Raw genomic sequence first — 18,559 nt, 5'->3', positions numbered from 1 at the left:
AGAAGTAGATTACACGTCAAATGAATGATTTAATACACGTTCTTGGCTGTTCACAACACACGTACGTAATTGCCAACAAAACCATGAGACGAGACCACCTTGTATTAATGTTTTTGTCTTATAATTCCAACAAGAATTGCGTGCTTTTGTTTTGTAACTTCCATCCCACGACAACTGAAGCTCGCTTATAAATCCAAAACAAACTTCCAGGAGAGTCGAGACCTTACTTTTATTTATTATAATATTTGTTAAATGATTAAATTCATTATATTCTTTTAGTTTAACTAGTAATTACATCCCAATCTTATTTAAGAATAAATATTCAATTGTATTCTTATCAAAAAAAAAATATATATATATATATATATATATTCAATTGTATTACTTTATTCTTATTAACATTCATTTCTTTTTCAACTCTTGAAAAAACCTTGCAAGTAGCTACACCGTAACCTTAATTGTTCGGCTGAATGGTATGCGATTGGCTAATTTATTTGTTAAAAGATAAGATAAAAATATTGGCTTTAAGCAAATAAATTTGGAGTAAATAGGCATTGCCAAAGGCATAAAACTCTTTAATGAGCTTGGTTTTTCCGGTCAAGCCACATCTATTTAATTAGAAATATGAGTTGAATGTGGGTGATAGTTACCTCAATTAGTAAAGTATTTTGTCATTGAATAAGAGACTTGCAATCTAGTCCTACCTACATAAAAAATCAATTGATGTCTTGATCTAATAATAAATAATAATTATCATAAAATGAACGCTATATATTCAAATTCTTGTGTGTGTGTATTGGTTTTTTTTGGGGGGGGGAGAGGGGGGGTGGGAACATATGGCTACTTGAAATCAAGAAAAAAGTAACTGAGTTTTTATTTGTGTACAAGATGCACACAAAACAACAAAAATTAACTTATAGTCCATTTGGATTAAGAGAGAGGGAGGGGAAGTAGAGTAGAGCAGAGTAAATTAGTACAAAATTAGTTTATTTTTAGCCAACTCTACTCTACTTCCCTCCACTCTCCCTCCTTCCCCCCTCCACCCAAACAGGCCATTAGGGTTTTCTTTATGAGGTGTTTTTGGGTATTGTAACAATAGTGTTGTAATATTCATAGCGGAGGCCTCATTGCAATATTGGTTCACTAAGTTCTAGTTTTTTTTTTTTTTTGTCAGATTGTATTCATTCATAAATAGCTTATATTCTTATACTTTCTTAATTATTATATATTCAATTTTGGGCTTAAAATTGATCATTGCAATTTTTAAGTTATAATAATAGATGAATGGATTTTGCCCCGCGATTTTTTTTCTTTAGAGTGGAGGGATTTCCATGTAAATTTGGTATGCATATGATCATTTGCTTGGGTGAATTTTACTTTTCACTATTTCTTGGGTTTAGTTCACACAGAAGTTAAATTGGTTTAATAAGGTGGAATCAAGAGCTTTTTTGTCCCAAAGTAAATATATCATTTGGTAAAATATGCAAATTATTCATTTTTAATTACTTCATTTTGTTTCTAAAAACAATACTTCATTTTTTAAAGAAAATTAGAAAATGGTTAAGAGTTTCTTGACCTTTTGATATACTTAGTTTTTAATTCTCATACTAATTTTTTTTTTTATCGTAATGCAATGAATTTATTATGTTTATATTAATCAAATAAATAATGAAAATTGAATTATTATGAAAATATATTGAAATAGAACAACTTGATTTTTTTTAATAATTTGATAGTTGGGAATGGGGAGATTTAAAACACTAAAAGAGGTGCCAAGCTTTTTAGAACATAGTAAATTTTTTATTAAAATTACTTGAACTGATAATAAGTTTTGCTAAGAAATTTTAGATTAATTTAAATGGGTTGAAAGTATTATATGAGTTTTTAGTAGATTTAATTCGAAGTGATTTTAAATTGGAGGAAAATATAGTATAAAATTAAAGCGTATATGTTCTTAAAGTTTAGTACTTGAGCGATTTTAGCCTCTTAAAGTAATTGCTTTTAGTCCCTCAAATGAATTTGCCAAATTAAAAACTAATATAATATGTTCTAAATTCTAACTTCATAGGGATTAAAAATGATCACTTTAACTTTCAAGGGAAAAAAAAAAATCACTTTATATTTCTGAAGACTAAAAATTGATCAATTAGAATTTTTTTTTTTTTAATAACTAAAAGAGATCATTCTTAAGATTGTGAGGGATTAAAAATGATCATTTTAAATTTTAAAAACTAAAATAGCTCATGGTTAATGTTTAACAACAAACTGGATATTTTAGCCTAAAATTTTTTAATTAGAGCATTAAAGTACTTGGTTTTATAAGTTTTATTTTCACTAACGAAAATGTGAATGCTCTTTATTTCCTCTCTCATATTTGAAATGTGGATAGATATCAAGAATATTAGAGGGGACAGGTGAGAGTGATCTCTCCCCATTATCTCAAGAACAAAAAAAGCTAACAATTCTCTCAAAAACAAAAATAAAAAAACTGACAATTTGCTTTAATTTTTTTTAAATGAAATATATCACTATCACACAAGTAATCTATGAAAGAAACAAAGACCCTATCTGGAGATTACAAAAAAAAAAACTTATATGATAACATTGACTATTTTCATTATTTAAACAACACAATATGTATTTTCACAATACTTTTTTCTATGGCTTGAACTCTTTTTTTTTTTTTTTTTTTTTTTTTATAGATCCCTTTGTGCATAAAATTATGGCAATTCAATCTCTTACCGAACGGCCCAATATATTAATAAATAGCATCAATTCCAAGCTATCGGGTTTAGAAAATGACAGTCCCTGCACTGCATTATTGGATTTTAGTAAATATAGATATCCTTTTTAGAAAAACACTTCCCAAGAAATCAGATTTTCTTTTTCATTTTTTCGAAAACGAAGAAATGAGAGTTGACCTTTCCAATTCCGGCATCTTCATTTTTCAGCCACATAAACGGAAACTGATGATCACAATTACTTTTCAATATCTCCACCTTAGTATTTTATAATAATAATAATATAAGTAATTATTATAAAATATATATATATATAGGTAATGGGTTATTAGAATTTAAATGGACTACTTATAGCATTTGCATTCGATTTCTTTAAAAAAATTTATTTTATTATTTTAAAAACTATTTTATTTATTATACCATATCATTTTACAACATATCAAATATATTAATTTCTATTTTCCTACACAACACATTAAAATAATATATATCTACACAATAAAATATACAACACAAAACTATTTCTCCTTTTTCTATTAATAAAAAATTAGAGACACAATAAAATAATATTATTTAAGAATACAATTTTACTACAGTAGCCTCTTGTAAAACAAGTCAATTGAATAGACATGGAAGTTCAATTAAAAAAATATAAAATTGTTATAGATATCAAGCTCAAATAATCAAGCACAAGTCGTAATTGGTGCGAAGGTAAAATTTACTATTTGTACTATAAGTTTATTTTAACTATAATTAGTGGATGATTAGTTTAGAATTTAGTATTTTATATATATACATATTGTGTTGATTGTAACACAATTATTTGTTTGTTCTCTCTTGTGTTTTCGCTTTATCTCTCTATTTATTTCAATTTATTTGTTAAAGGACAAAATTTGGTTATAAAATTACAACTCCCACTTAAAAAATTAACATAGCTATATATTTAGAAAATTTAATTGTTAGATTGCATGTTCTTTACATTCTTAATACACATATAAAATTTCATGTTAATTGGATATTATTTACTATTCGATCTATAAATTTATTTTTTTGCATAATTTTAGATTATAAAAACTTAAAATTTAAATATTTGATTGATGACATAGTTATTAATTTTTTATTTTCTGAGAATTCTGCAAACATGAAGATATAAGAAGAAAATGTAATTCAACAGTGGATTTATCAAAATTTATATTCAATAAAAAGGTATTGAGTAGAGTTTTAGTATTAGGCTATAATCAAGTTTATTGCCAAACTTTGTCATTTGCTAAAAATATAAATTAGTCATAGAAGTACAACCAAATCTCCAATATATTTTTATAGGAACCAAAAAAAAAAAAAAAACTCATATGCTAAATTGCCAACATTCACTTATGATATGTTAAGATGAATATTTTAATTTAACATTGTCATGGATAATTTTTTATTTAAGATTAAACATTTGTCCTATTTATCAAAAGAATATTAATTTTCAATTTTGATGTTACTCTACTTGTTTTAATTTAAATGTTTTGTTTTTTTATTAACGTCTCAAAAAAGAAATTTATGTTTCAAAATTTTTTTAATTATAATATAACTAAATAATAGGAGGAGATATACCTCAAAAAATTTCACACCACTTAACTATTATTATTTTTAAGAATCCACCTAACTATTACTTTTTTTTTGCTGAATCACCTAACTATTACTTGAACATGAAGTTCATGTTTAGAAGTTGTGAAATACCTATTTTGACATTTTCCTAAACTACCTACATTCCTTTTGCAAAAGACAAAATGATCATTAAAAATTGCATCCACCTTTATTAAAAAAAAAAAAAAAGTGAAGATTAAAGAACATTTTTAAAAAGATCATTAAAACCTCTACTTGTAATTAGAATTTGGATAAACTATTTTATTTTACTTAAAGCCATTTTTTTTTATTTCAAAAATTCTAGTAATATGGGTATTCCAAAAAAAAAAAAAAAAAAAAGCTAAAATAGTTAAATAAGTTAGAGAGAAAATTAAGAGAACAGTATTTCTTGGCGTGTACCCAAGAGAGTGTAGTGGAGAGTGAATGGTCATTTATGACCCAAATGGCCCTCAAAATCAACCAGGAAAAATTCTGGGGGGACCCACTACTAGGAGGAGATACCAAAAACAAAAAGTCTCAGAGTCATAGGAGTGTGTGTGTGTTGTTTTCAGTCTTGATTCATTCGCCTTCACCTTCAACCTCTTTCTTAGCTCACACAGAGACAGAGTTGTGTGGGTTGGGTTCTCTTCTCATTATTAATTAGAATGAATCTCTCTCCCAAACTCTCTCCTTCCCTTTTGGATTCCAATCCCAAATAAAATTCCATTCTGCAACTTTCCTCTTCCTTCTCACTCTCTCTCTCTTTTCAGTTTCATTCCACATCTCCGTTTCTGTGAGTATTTTCTTTCCTTTAAACTCTCCCTTACAACATGTTTTCTTGTTTTTCAATAACTTACCAGGAAAAATTAAGAAAACAAGATGACGAGGATGTTTTTGTGAGATTCTGTTTTTTGTTGTTGTTGTTTCCTTTTTTTTATGCAGAATGATCAAAAAGGGTATGAGTTGGCTCTTACTTTTTCGTAAAAAGTACATAAAAATTTTTTGTACAGTTTAACTTTAGATTCTGGGTTTTTTTTTTTTTTTTTTTTTTTAATTCTTTCTGTCAGCAACAAAATGGGGTCTTGGGAATTTGGCTGCTGGGTGTGTTTTTGAATAGTTTTAGTGAGCTCAGTTTAGAGAAGGGTATTTAGAGGTCTCTTGGTTTTGTAGCATATTAAAATCATCTGCTATTATATAATTTTGCTTTGATCTTATGAGTTCAGTAATTAGTACCTTTGCTATTTGGATATTTAGTCTATAGCTATATACTTTTTGGGTATGTTCCATGATGATGATGTTGATTTTTGTCGTCCCATCATTTCTGAGAGTGTTATCAGCATATGCCTTGTTGTCAAGAACATCGTAGGGACTAGTGTCTTAATCTCATGATTTTTAGTTTTTATGTGGGTAAGAGTTTTGGGAATTGACTTCTCCCGTAGGCTTTGTTCAATAATGAATTCGTGTTAATTCAGATTGAGGGATGGCTAAACAAATTGTTCCTGCACAACCGGCTGCTTCTTATGAGTATGAGCTTCTTGAAGATGATGATCAACTTAGAACTGTGGTCGTGTCATCAAGCCAGATAAGTCCTTGGATTCAACCTGCAAAATTGAAACTTAGACACAGAATTGGGAGGGGCGCTTTTGGTGATGTTTGGTTAGCAACTCATCATCAGTCAATGGAAGACTATGATCAGTTTCATGAAGTAGCTGTCAAGATGCTGCATCCTATTAAAGAGGATCACATTAGGGATGTGTTGCATAAATTTGAGGATTTTTTTTCCAAGTGTCAAGGGGTAGGAGGTGTTTGTTGGCTACATGGTATTTCAATTATAAATGGAAAGGTGAGTTTGTATTTGTATTAGAAGCATTATATAGGGTCATTCTGCGTTCTCACATACAGGGTCCCTAAAAATGATGTTGATTTTTTATTACAGCTATGCATCATTATGAAATTCTACGAGGGATCAGTTGGTGACAAAATGGCTCGCCTTAAAGGAGGGAAGCTTTCACTGCCTGATGTTTTGAGGTGGGTTCGGATTAGATAGAAAATATGCTCTTTTTTTCTGTTTCTATTTAATGTGTAAAACATAAAATCTTTGAATGTGCCATTCTGAGTGTATGCTACTGCCTACTGCTTACAGGTATGGTATTGATTTGGCCCAAGGAACTCTAGAACTGCACTCAAAAGGGATTTTGGTGCTCAACCTCAAACCTTCTAATGTGCTTTTTATTGAAAATGACCACGTAATGCTAGGAGATTTTGGTATTCCTTATCTGCTGCTTGGTATTCCATTGCCAAGCTCAGATACGGCTCACAGGCTTGGAACACCAAACTATATGGCTCCAGAACAATGGCAACCAGAAGTAAGAGGTCCAATATCCTTCGAGACCGATTCATGGGGATTTGGGTGCAGCATTCTTGAGATGTTGACTGGTGTTCAGCCTTGGCGTGGGAAATCTGTAGATGAAATATATCATTCAGTTGTCAGAAAGCAAGAAAAGCCATTAATCCCTTGTGACCTTCCTCCACTACTTGAGAAACTTCTTACTGGTTGCTTTGAGTATGACTTCAGGAGTCGTCCTTTAATGACAGACATATTGCATGTGTTTAAAAGGTACCTCTACTTTTCAAACTTGTGCTTGCATATGTAAAAATATTTCCTCACATAGCAGATTGCCTTTTGAGGTAGCTGCAGGAAATTTGTCATATTGCATGTAGTCTGCTCATTAGCTATGCTTGATTTGGTTGTCTGAACTAGTTTATGAATAAGTAAAGAAGAGATGTAGACAAGATGATGATTCACGTTTTAGACTATTCAAGGACTGCTAAAACTATATGTCTCCAGTTTGAAGTTCTTAACTAATTTTATATAAGTTGAGAAAATATTTAGATTGGTCGTTTCTTATATGCACCAACCCAGGGCTGTTGGGTTCAAAATTTTTATTCTGGAGTAATTATAAAAGCGAATGGCCTTTGGACCTAATTGCATCTCCTCCCTCAATGAGTAAAAGGATAAGATGGTGAGACCACGAGTTCAACATGGGCATGATTTGTACTTGCCTAAAAAAAGATGGCTATTATTGGAGAGTGAACCATCATTTAAGAAAGCATATTGATGCAAAGCTTTCTTGACTTGCACAGTTCAGATATGGTTTTGTAGGGTTTGCTATTTTCATCTTTCACTTAAAATTAAAATGTACTATTTAATAATTCTTATTTAGTAGATTCAATGTTTAAGATTTAATTGAAAGTAATGACTCTAATTTATAATTCAACTAAACTTTAATAATCAAAATCTATTAATAAAATGAAAGTTGACAATGTAGTTGATGGCAGGTTTATCTTGCTGAAAAATAAAGTGTTAATTGATCACTTGATCGAAAATGAAAAATGAACATCTCCAGTTGCAAAATAGGCGTGTCCTAGTATCATAGCTAAACCTGAGTATGAATTTCTTAGGCTGTGAAACATGACAAGTTTATTCTTTGATGGAAGATGCATCCATGAGAAATGAAATATTAGGAGAAGGTGAATGATTGACTCAAACTCAATTGACATGATCCATAGTTGCAAGTTTGAATTTGTTGTGGTGCATAAGGAATTAAGGATTGGAAACCGCTATCTAGTCATTGGTGGGATCAAATGACATGATCCCAATCATTGTCCATGATGGCAAATGGATTCATGAGAATAAAATATTAGGTGAAGGTGAATGATTGACTCAAACTCAATTGACATGATCGTTAGTTAATTGCAAATTAGATTTTGTTGTGGTGCATGAGGATGTGGAAACTGCTTTCTGATCATGGTGAACATAAGCTTTAAATTACATATCCATATAGCAGAACCCTATAATGAAATTATTGCAGAAGGTGACAGTGGCCTACACAAGCCGTGTTACTCTTTGTGATTATACACCATTCAAAAACTTTCAATTAGATTAATATCTACCAAGTCTACCTTTATTGTACGTGTCCTTCATATGCTTATCATGCATGCTCAAATTTTCACTTGATCTAATGTCATTTATGATCCAATCCAAAACTCATTTGTTTAGTAGATTTTAAAAAGTAAAAAAATTCATACCCAGTGCGCAAAACTCCCACTTTTGTGGGGTTTAAGAGAGGCCATAGTAAGCAGCCTTACCCCTAAATTTTTTGGTTGAGAGATTGAGTCTTAAACTTGAGCATGAACATGGGATTTGTATTTTTTGATGGAAGGCACTTGCCATCGCACCAAGGCCTGTCCCCTGGTAGTCTTAAATTATAAAAACCATTTTTTTGGACATTTTTTAGAGGTAGTTCTTAATTTCCTATTATCTTGTTATTTGGCAAGCATTATGGCCATGTACACAACAACCACTAAGACTTAGTACCAAAATTCTAGGATTGACCATGTATTTTAAACAAACTAGTCAAGGTCAATCACATGATGGGTATGTGGAGGTCATATTGGGTTTGGCAAAATATTAATACTATGAACACCCCCCCCCCCCCCCCCCGGTCTTTTAATGATATATATGGTTGGGTTTAAATTACACCTAGTGTAAATTTTGGTAATGTTACACCACTCAATTTTTTTTTATTGGATGTGTATTTTGACAAATCTTCTATTGAATTGCATTTCTCCTTATACTCTCGATGTTTGCAAAATTTCATGATGATTAGAAATCAATAACCATCTCATTTGTAAAATATTTAAGTTTTTTGTATTTTAAAATTCTTCACAAAACATAAGTTCATGAATCAAATTGTAAATAGATTTTATTAATACTAAATTTGGGGTGCATGTTGAGAAGAGTGAGAATTTGTAATCCAATGGTGTAATTTTTAAAATATTAGTCCAATAAGAAGTTACTGAGTGATGTAACATTAACTAATAATTATGCTTCCAGATGGCAGCCTGAGGGTACTCGACCCGCCCGACAACCCTAGTGGGACAGATTTTATCTGACCCATTGAGTAGATGGGATGGGGGTGGGTCCTCTATGGCTCCACCTGTATCGGGGATCATTGCACCCAACCTGAACCTGGCCTGCTAATATTAAAAAATATGATAAAAACCTTCTACCCTCAGCCGCTCTGCCCTTGACCCCTCACAGCCCCATTGCCCCCCCCCCCCCCCAAAAAAAAAAAAAAAAATTATTGCCACCTGCTGATCTGCCCTTCACTACCCTCTCACCGCAATCTGCCCCACATTAGTTACCTCTCTCTCTCTCTCTCTCTCTCGTATCAATAACTTGGTGTCTACCTTTGTTCTAATTGATCCTCTTTTTTGAGTTCAACTATTGTGAAGGCAAAGGATCCACCTGAAACTTAGGGTTACTCTTATTTCTATTCTAAATTATTCTTGGTAGTGCATATGTACATCCAATAATAATTTCCATTACCTATCCCAAAAAAATCCTAAGATATTTACTTGCCTCTTGGATGTGCATATGTGTGCTTCCTTATTTTAGCAAACACCACCCCACCGGCGCACAGGCATGCACTCTTCTCAAATTATGATAGAGATGGTAACAAATTTGAAGCACACATGTTTTTTTTCCCCTCAAAGTTGATTTTTTGCTTCTTTTGTGTGTGTGTGTGTGTGTGTGTGTGTGTTTGGGGAGGTTTGTTTAGAGTTAGGTGCAAGGTAGATATAACAGCATAAATTTGTTTATTAGAGGATTTTGGCTAGTAGAGACAACTGAATCAAGGTTTATTCTAGATTTCCTTATTTATATGTGCTAGAATTTGCACTTGACATATGAGTGATGGTTTTGATTTATGGATGTGTATAGTGTTATTCTGTAATATATTCATATATTATATCTATGAATCTAATTTATCTTCTATCAACTATGATTTCTAAATGAGTTTTTTATTTTTATGTATTATAAAAATATTGATCATATAAGTAAAACTATAAATATGATTTTTGTTTGACTTATCAAAAAAATATATAATTTGTTTGATTTGTAGATTTTTTAAATGAGTTTTTTCATTCTTGAATTCCAATTATTTTTAGATTTTTTTTTTTAATTGAATTTCATCTCTTCCCAAAGATAAAATTCTGGTTCAGATTTGCAAGCATCCTCTTCCCCCTCCCCTCTTCCCAAAGATGATTTTTTTTTTTTTTTTTTTTTTTGTGTGCATGAAGTTTCATGAATAATACTAGAAAGATACTTGGTCTATGAAAATCAATATGGATTCCCATGGCTGATTTAAAGCTGCATATAGTATATTATTGCTTATCTAGATAAGCCTCAGAAGATTATCATTTGGATGTCCTTATTAGCTGTAATTTATTTGTTACTTCTACCTGTTTATTACTTTTATAGATGATTTACATTGCAGAAATTATGGCTAAGCAGCTGTCTCCAATAAATGACCATATTATTAGTTGTCTTGTGGAAGCAATTACTTTATTTAAACCACTTGAGGTGATTATACAAGAGGAAAAAAAGAAACTGTCTGTATGGGACAAGTTTGTTACTTATTAAGGGTGTGTATTGTAAATCAGAGGTATTCCTATAGTGGCATATATTAGAATTCACCCATATTCCTTTAGATGCCTCTTTAAACATTTATTGTACTCATGGACCTGCATAGATACTTAATTCTTACTAATTGCACTGTCCATATTGGAGCTAGCAAACTCAATGCTTGCCTTGCTGTGGCTCCTGTTTACCTCTCAGCATCTAAGGCTTATCAATTTGAATAGCGAGGCCCCCATCTTTCATTTGATATGATTATTAACCAAGTGACAAACAGAGCAGTACCTTGGTGGAAATATTCCTTTTATGAAAATGTTAAATGTTATTCTCAAATATACGCCTAGGAACTATTCTTCTGTTCTTATTTTAAATTGTTCAGCTTTAATTTTACTTGAGGTAATCTTTCGGCTAGTTAGTCAATGGTACTTGTGTGTTATTGATTGACACAAATTTGCAGCTTGCAGAGTGCTCTCAACAATGATGGAGGCTGGACAGGTCTTGGGACTGGATCAATCATGGAAAAAACGAGTAACACTGGTTACACAGAGTGGTTCCTTGCAAAGGATCGTCTGCAAGTGGGTGACACAGTGCGATCCAGAAAGCCACCAAACTCGTGCAAACCTGAAAACATGGATGTTCCAGAAGGAATAGTTGTGGGTCTAGAACGTGATGCAGATAGAGACGGATTTGTTTTGGTGAGGGTCCATGGCATCCATGACCCGTTAAGGGTTCACATTTCAACTCTGGAGCGGGTCACGTTTGGCTTGGCAGCTGGTGATTGGGTACGCTTAAAGGAAGAAGACAAAAAGCACTCACCAGTGGGTATTATTCATTCCATAAATCGTGATGGTAGTGTGGATGTTGGATTTATTGGGATGGAAACTCTTTGGAAGGGGAGCTCTTCAGAGTTCCAGATGGCAGAATCTTACTGCGTGGGTGAGTTTGTTAGACTGAAAGCCACTGTTCTGAGCCCCCGATTCGAATGGCCTCGTAAAAGGAGTGGGGCTTGGGCTACAGGGAGGATTTCTTGGATCTTACCAAATGGGTGCCTTCTTGTCAAGTTCCCAGGGATTTTGACTTTTAAAGATGAATGGAGCTCTTTCGCCGATCCAGCTGAAGTAGAAATGGTTACATTTAACACTTGCCCAGGGATGGGAAGGAAGTACCAACACCTTGAGGATTTTCACTGGGCAGTGAGACCGCTTCTGATTACATTGGGCCTATTTACAGCCATGAAGCTAGGCATTTTCGTTGGAAAGAAAATTGGGAGGTCAAAAGTGAAGAAGCAACAGACCAGTGCAATACACACAGATGGTCAACACATGGATGGCCAAAGTGCAGGCAGCTCAGCTTGGATCCCTCCAAAAGTGGCAAATATGCTTTTCAGAGAAGGTGTAAGCACTGCCCGGTAGTTGTCGTTCTTATCTTATCAGCCCACAGCTAGTTAAGTTTGCTAATGTACATACAGATTGGCTAGCTTGTTAGCTAGTGTAGGGCATTTTACGGACTTTCTGGCTGAAGTTCAATAGGAATAAATATTTCTGTCAAATGTTTATCTACAGCTTCAGCACAAAAGCGTATATCTGGTTGTTCATAATTGTAAAGGTACACTTATGCTAGTTGACTAATTTGCTGTTATTATTGTTATTTTGGTTGGTTCAGCTCGTGAATATGCTCTTTTTAAACTCACGAAAACCCAGTCCTCAAACATAGGATTGGTTATGACTTATGAATATGGTGGCAGTTTGCAGCTTTGAGGGTTTAATTATTGTTCTTTAGGGTACTTCCAATGGCTTTAGAGCTTGAACGTGTGTTCTTGGCCCAGCAATGTAGAAGAAAATTCCTCATGAACCAGGTTAGCTAAAAGCATGTCCTCATAAATTTTTTAGGCAAAATTAGTTACCATACAACAAAAAAACAAAGCTTTCACATCTGGACATTAGATGTCAACAAGGTTACAGTAAAGGAAGGTTACGGTAAAGGAACAGATCCATGCTGACTTTTTGATGACAAAAAAAAAAAAAAAACTGTAACATACGTATTTACAAAATCTGGTCATTGGGTCATATGTGTGCATTTGAATACAGTTTTTTTTAACTCAGTTTCTTGCTGATTGTAATTTTTTGAAAGTTGGTCAGAGTATAATTGCATCTTAAAAACGTAAACAGACTGTACATAAACAAATAAACTAAAAAGTTAAACAAAAAAGATGATGACAGAGAATATACATCAGTCTATTCTGCATCAACAATACCAGCCTCTTGCACAAGCTGTTTAGTCAAAGCTGAAAGCCTTGTGACTTCCAACGAAACCTCAGTTGGACATTCACTTTGCTCAGCAACACCTATCCTAGTATCACAGCCATTTTCTGGGAAGACTCCTATATCACTATCAGTGTCAATGCTTAGACTAACCATATTTAAAAGTACTCGACTCATATCTGCAAGTTTGTGAAGAGCACAAGTGGCAGCTTCAACTTCCAATTGAGCTGCCTCAAGTTGAAGCTTCTCAATTGCCAAGTCCCCAATACTTCTATCACCAATTCTCTCTTGTGCCAAAGCGTAAAGCTTCCTTAGATCATTAGCATCTTCTTCTTTCATTTCTTCTTTTAACTTTTTCAGTTCTTCCTCCCTTGCTCCTAATCTCCCAAGAACAGCTTTGAGCTCTTCGTCTTTGATTGTTAGAGCCCTCTGTACACCTAGTATTTCCTTTTCTTTCATTCTTAAGCTTTCTGTGGTCAACTTGAGCTCAGTTTCAAGTTGTTTTTTATGCATGCTAAAATCATCCTTATTTTTCCCAAATAGTTGCTGGAGAAATTCGTCACCCATGTCATCAAATGCTCTCATCACATCAGAGTCCTCAACCTTAGTGGACATGACCAATTTATTTGTGAGCTCTACAATCCGTTCTACCACAGTTTCAGCTTCAGAAAATTTTAGCTTTGCATCATATAAATCGTCTTGCATCATCTGAACATGTTTGTCTTTCTCCTTCAGCATAGTTGTGGCCTGGATAAGCTGATCCTCTCTATTGTTCATAAGCATCTTTAGCTCTCCAATTTCCTGGTTTAGTTCCTCCAACTTCTTCCTCGCATTAAGGAGTTCCAAGTCTTTCTCCTCCAAGATAAGCTGAAGAGTGGTCTGCTCAGATTTCAAATGCTGGATTTCTAGCTTAGCATCCACAGACTCTGACTCTTTCACCTGAAGAATATTATGCATCTCTTCAAACTCAGTGTTTTTCTGCTCAAGCTCTTCCTGGAGAAATGACATCTCCTGGGTTGCCTGCTGCAGAGAAGATCTCTCTTTCTTCAATTCCTCTTGCAACTCTTCCATTAGCTCCTTCTCCATGGCTAAGTCCTGTTCAAGCTCCTTGTTTCGAGCCTCTGCAACCCTAAGCTTTACTCTCTCGCTCTCTACTTCTATATGAGCATCTTCCAAACTCGCCATGTAAGACACAATGCTTCTCTTCTGTTCTTCCAGCTCTGCTAGTTGCTTTTCCAACTGCACCTCTTGTTCTTCCATTTTCTGCCGAGAAGATGCCAGAGATTTCTGAGAAGAAACCAACTCGGACCTCACGTCGGCAAGAAGTTTCTTTAATCTTCTGAAATCCTCAAGAGTTTCATTAGTTTCCCCTGCATGTTTAGAAGCTTCTTCTGACAGTTTCCTCAGTTCTTCCTGTGCTAATAACCACTCCATCGTCCGATTCTCCAAATTGGCCTCTGCAACTTTTAATTTCTCCTCTTCAAGTTTCCTCGAGGTCAGAGAAAATTCTAGTTCTTCTTCTTTATCCCGAATAGCTTTCCGGAGTCCTTGAAGCTCATCTTCTTGTTTCCGCATGACTTTATTGGCTTCATTTAAGAGACGAGCTTTAGATTTGAGATCAGAATCTGTCTTGGCAGCTTCTTCACTCTTCTTCACCAGTTCATTTCTCATTTTATTCATTTCCTCTTCTTTCAAAGATAGTGCAGATTGGGCAGCAGCAATATCCTGGTCTTTCTCCTTGAGTTGAAGCTTAAGATCTTCTATCTGACCGGCTTGAGAAGCTAAATTAAGATTAGCTTGCTTCAGCTCCTCTTCCAATTGTTCATGATTAGAGCAAGCAGCGGCAATTTCTTCTTCACGTTGCTCCAACTCCTCCTTTGCACGTTTTAATTCACTGTGTTCCAAGAAGACTATCCTTTCTGCATCTTGTAGATCTTCTTCCTTTTTCTGTAAGGCTGCCAATGCAGCATGAAGATCAGACTCCAGGACCTCAAGGTTAAGCACCAGCTGAACATCTTCAGGGAGTTGAGAATCTCTGCTCATCTGCTCTTCCAATTTCTGCGTCTGTGCAAACAATCTCTCAAGAAGAATCTTTGCAGGTTCTGTAACCCCATTGTCATTAATCCTTGAATTCCTGTTATTTAGTACTGATCTGATGACCTTCAAGGAATGACCCCGACTTTTTGTTGTTATCATAAAAGCTATTTTATCCTCTTTGTTGAGCTTCAAGGAGCATAACTACAGAAAACATTACAGGACTATAAATATTTGTTCAATTATTTAGAAACCTATCAATCCCTCCTCCCCTTCCCTCCCCTCCCCTCCCACCCCACTCCTTCTAAGAATAAGTAGAACCTTATGAACCCAAATGTACATGCATTTTTATAGTCACTAGCTTTCAAGTAAATTTTAAATAGGAGCTGAATGTGAGATGTTATGCAGAAATGTATTGGTCAGCAAAGGAAGTATAAACCCAATGGCTGCTCCCCAATAAGGAGATTTACAACATTGAAGAAAGAGAAGATAGATGAAGAGTGAACACAAGCCAAAAATCAAATTTAGAACATGTGACAATCTCAAATGTTAACGTCTGCAATAACAATGTTTTCCTGAAAAGCTTATAAAATCATTTGAAATCTCAAATTCTGTGGAGACCCTGTAAGTATTAAGTTTGCTTTTCATCTACAGTTTACCAAAGCCTTTTCCAAAAAGTGGCAAATTTCATTAAAAAATATTCCAAAGTTGAATTTTGGAGGGAATAGATAGAGTCTTGTCAAGTGTTGTAGAAATTTTACTAAAATAGTTTCTAAATGCAACAAATAGGAAACAAAATCATATAATGCTCTAAGAATTGCATTTTTTCCAATATATGTCAAAGTTTTGGATTTCTCGGATTTCTACAGAATCATAATTTCTATCATATATCTTATGATTCGAGAACCAGAAGGTCCTTGGCAGATGATTCTTAGCTGTTATGCAAGGGCTGCACTTTTTTGTACTAAATAGCCTTATAGGTATTGGAATACATAATAGGTTCCCAAATGATTTTTCCCTTGAGTTCATAATTCACTCTGAATGTGCATCTTAATTTCTTAATTTAAGTTGATTTTACAACTAATAAAATGTTGATTTGAGAATGCAACGAGAGTTAATCAAAAACCCACCAAGCTACTACTTACAGAATCTAATCTATATTTTCCATGATTAATTTTTTTTTTCTTTTTTTTTCAACCCCCAGTTCATTACTTTTTCTACTCAGCCAGTCACCAAATTAAGATTTTGTTTTTATGCTAATCAACCAAGCCAGAGTATAGAAGATAAAAGCAAACATGAGAATCTTACAAAATAAAAACCAAATACTAATTGAATATAATGAAACTAGGAAATAAAGTTCAACTGACATCTCCTTATATTCCTTGATAAGAAATAATATCTATTGATATCAAAAAAGGGTCACACATTATCTTCAAAACAAACACATGATATTTGAAACGGAGACTACACAGTTCAAATTTATCAAAGAGAGAGAGAGAGAGAGAGAGAGGTACCTTGGAGGTGCGAAGGTAAGAAGAGGTGGTGGGAAGATTGGGGCAAAGAGCGGCAAGGAATGCCATGGCCCACTTTCTGGGTATTGGGTGCACATTCGTGCTCTTACTTCAATGATCTATACTTTTTTTTTTGTGATATCTGATAAATCGCCTCCTATTCCTATATCAAATTTCTGAATCTCCAAATCCATCACCAAGCTTCACCCAATAATAACCACAAAAAGAAAGAGAGATTTATAGTGACATAAAGGGAGGGCTTGTGAGTGGAAGGAAGGGATTGATTCTTTGGAGGGAAAAAGAAACAAGTAAAGTAAAGATCAGTAGGAAAGGCTCACGTTAGCAAACCCCACCAGTACAAAACAAGTTTTCCGTTTTTATGTTTGCGGCGCGGAGAAAAGAGGGAAACTGGGAACACCTTTTGTCACGACTCTTCTCTTGCAAAGGTGAAGCTTGGATAAAGTAATGAATCCTACGTGTTGGCTGCTGTACCAAGTAAATTGGTGTCGGCAGTGGAAAAGTCTAATAGCATGTAATTTTTCACAATTTATTGCCGCTGCTTCGACGTGATAGAAGGTAAAACCTGAAAATAAGAATGGTAAGTTAATGGGTAAGAGATAATTAGGGCCCGTTTCGTATATGTGTTTAAAAATTGAAAATTGTTATTTAAAAATATTTGTGGAAATACGTGTGGTGAAAAAATGTGTTGAAATACGTGAAATGCTGTTTAAAAACTGAAAATGGTTGTTTAAAACTACAAACCAAACACCCCCTTAATCACTTATAGTTTGTTATTTTAGAATTGTAATAAAAAAAATTGTATAATAATTTGTAATCTTAGAACTTCTCATTGGCTACTCCTATCTTGCCATTTTTAAATATGTATTGTGGGGTCTGTGGTCCACATGGAATACATCTAAGTCTAAATTGAAATTAAAAAAAAAAAGACGTATGAAGTATGAAGGTGACATTTTCATAATAAATATTAAATTGTAAATTATTGCGGTTGAAAAAAAAGTTATTTTAGTGGTGATAGATTGCTACGATTGAAAAAAAAAAAAAATTAGTAGGTTCAAATTAGAACTAATTATAACTTATGACTTAGGATTTGTTATGAAAGTATTGTAAAAATATTGTGAACTTAGTACTTCTCATATTTTGATACTTGCCAAGTGAAAACTCAAAACTCCAAATTAAAGTGGTCTATGTGTGGAAATAAAAGATGTATAAATTAAAGATAAGATCTAAAACTTGGCTCTTAAGGTTTCTTTAAAATCAGCATATAGCAATAAAAAGAGGAAGAGTCTAAATTTTCTATCCCACTTGGAGTTATGAGTAATTATTAGGTGTTTTCGAAGTATAGAGAAATTATGTTTTTTTTTTTATATACATTTATAATAGATTTCATTAATTTAATTTATAGTATTTAAATGTGAGAGGGGGAAACACCACATCTCCTTACTCCGAAAACACCTAATAATTTTCTAAAGAATTAGCATCATGTGTTGTAGTGACAAGTGTATGTCACACACCCATTTCATGTGAATGTTCAATTAGTGTATAAAACACCTTGAACGTTTAGACCCCCAATTTATAAATTACCAATTCAAGCTTAATATCAAACAATTAATATGCGAAATATGAACATAAACTTAATATAGAATTGATAAACAATCTAAACCAAATAAAATCACATCTACGGCAGAAATTAAATGGCAAAGATTAAGGGAAGAGAGATGCAAACACAAGGACAACACAATGATATGCTATCGAAGAGGAAACCGAAACCCTCGGCGTAAAACCTCTTCGCCGCCCTCCAAATGGTAAACAATTCACTAAAGAATGTAGTTGGGATACATGAACAGCAGAAGACCCTCCAAACCTAATCTACCCAGTGTACTAGGGGTGTGCAAAAAACCG

General features: G+C 33.5%; 2 protein-coding genes across 2 annotated transcripts; one reads left to right on the top strand and one right to left on the bottom strand.

The window, feature by feature from the left end:
- Positions 1–4,905: 4,905 nt before the first annotated feature.
- LOC115974932 (E3 ubiquitin-protein ligase KEG) lies at positions 4,906–12,494 on the top strand. Its single transcript, XM_031095513.1, has 5 exons — positions 4,906–5,145; positions 5,825–6,195; positions 6,289–6,380; positions 6,496–6,969; positions 11,291–12,494. Exons 2-5 carry the CDS (start codon positions 5,833–5,835, stop codon positions 12,243–12,245), a joined length of 1,884 nt encoding a protein of 627 aa, XP_030951373.1. The 5' UTR covers positions 4,906–5,145; positions 5,825–5,832; the 3' UTR covers positions 12,246–12,494.
- Positions 12,495–12,970: 476 nt separating this feature from the next.
- Positions 12,971–17,093, bottom strand: LOC115974931 (myosin-11). Its single transcript, XM_031095512.1, has 2 exons — positions 16,643–17,093; positions 12,971–15,332 (listed from the first exon to the last, which is right to left on the bottom strand). The coding sequence occupies exons 1-2, from the start codon at positions 16,706–16,708 to the stop codon at positions 13,068–13,070; spliced, it is 2,331 nt and encodes a 776-aa protein (XP_030951372.1). The 5' UTR covers positions 16,709–17,093; the 3' UTR covers positions 12,971–13,067.
- Between the last annotated feature and the right edge of the window lie 1,466 nt (positions 17,094–18,559).

This window comes from Quercus lobata, chromosome 2 (assembly GCF_001633185.2).
Source record: "Quercus lobata isolate SW786 chromosome 2, ValleyOak3.0 Primary Assembly, whole genome shotgun sequence".
Classification (NCBI taxonomy): domain Eukaryota; kingdom Viridiplantae; phylum Streptophyta; class Magnoliopsida; order Fagales; family Fagaceae; genus Quercus; species Quercus lobata.
Note: the sequence above shows the minus strand (reverse complement) of the source record. Positions and strands in the feature narration are given on the sequence as shown.

Excerpts from the sequence above, each read along its gene's own strand:
- LOC115974932 (XM_031095513.1), top strand. The coding sequence starts at position 5,833 with ATGGCTAAACAAATTGTTCCTGCACAACCGGCTGCTTCTTATGAGTAT. Across the intron at positions 6,196-6,288 it reads TTTCAATTATAAATGGAAAG|CTATGCATCATTATGAAATT; the intron begins GTGAGTTTGTAT and ends TTTTTATTACAG. Across the intron at positions 6,381-6,495 it reads TCACTGCCTGATGTTTTGAG|GTATGGTATTGATTTGGCCC; the intron begins GTGGGTTCGGAT and ends TACTGCTTACAG.
- LOC115974931 (XM_031095512.1), bottom strand. The coding sequence starts at position 16,708 with ATGGCATTCCTTGCCGCTCTTTGCCCCAATCTTCCCACCACCTCTTCT. Across the intron at positions 15,333-16,642 it reads CTTACCTTCGCACCTCCAAG|TTATGCTCCTTGAAGCTCAA; the intron begins GTACCTCTCTCT and ends TGTTTTCTGTAG.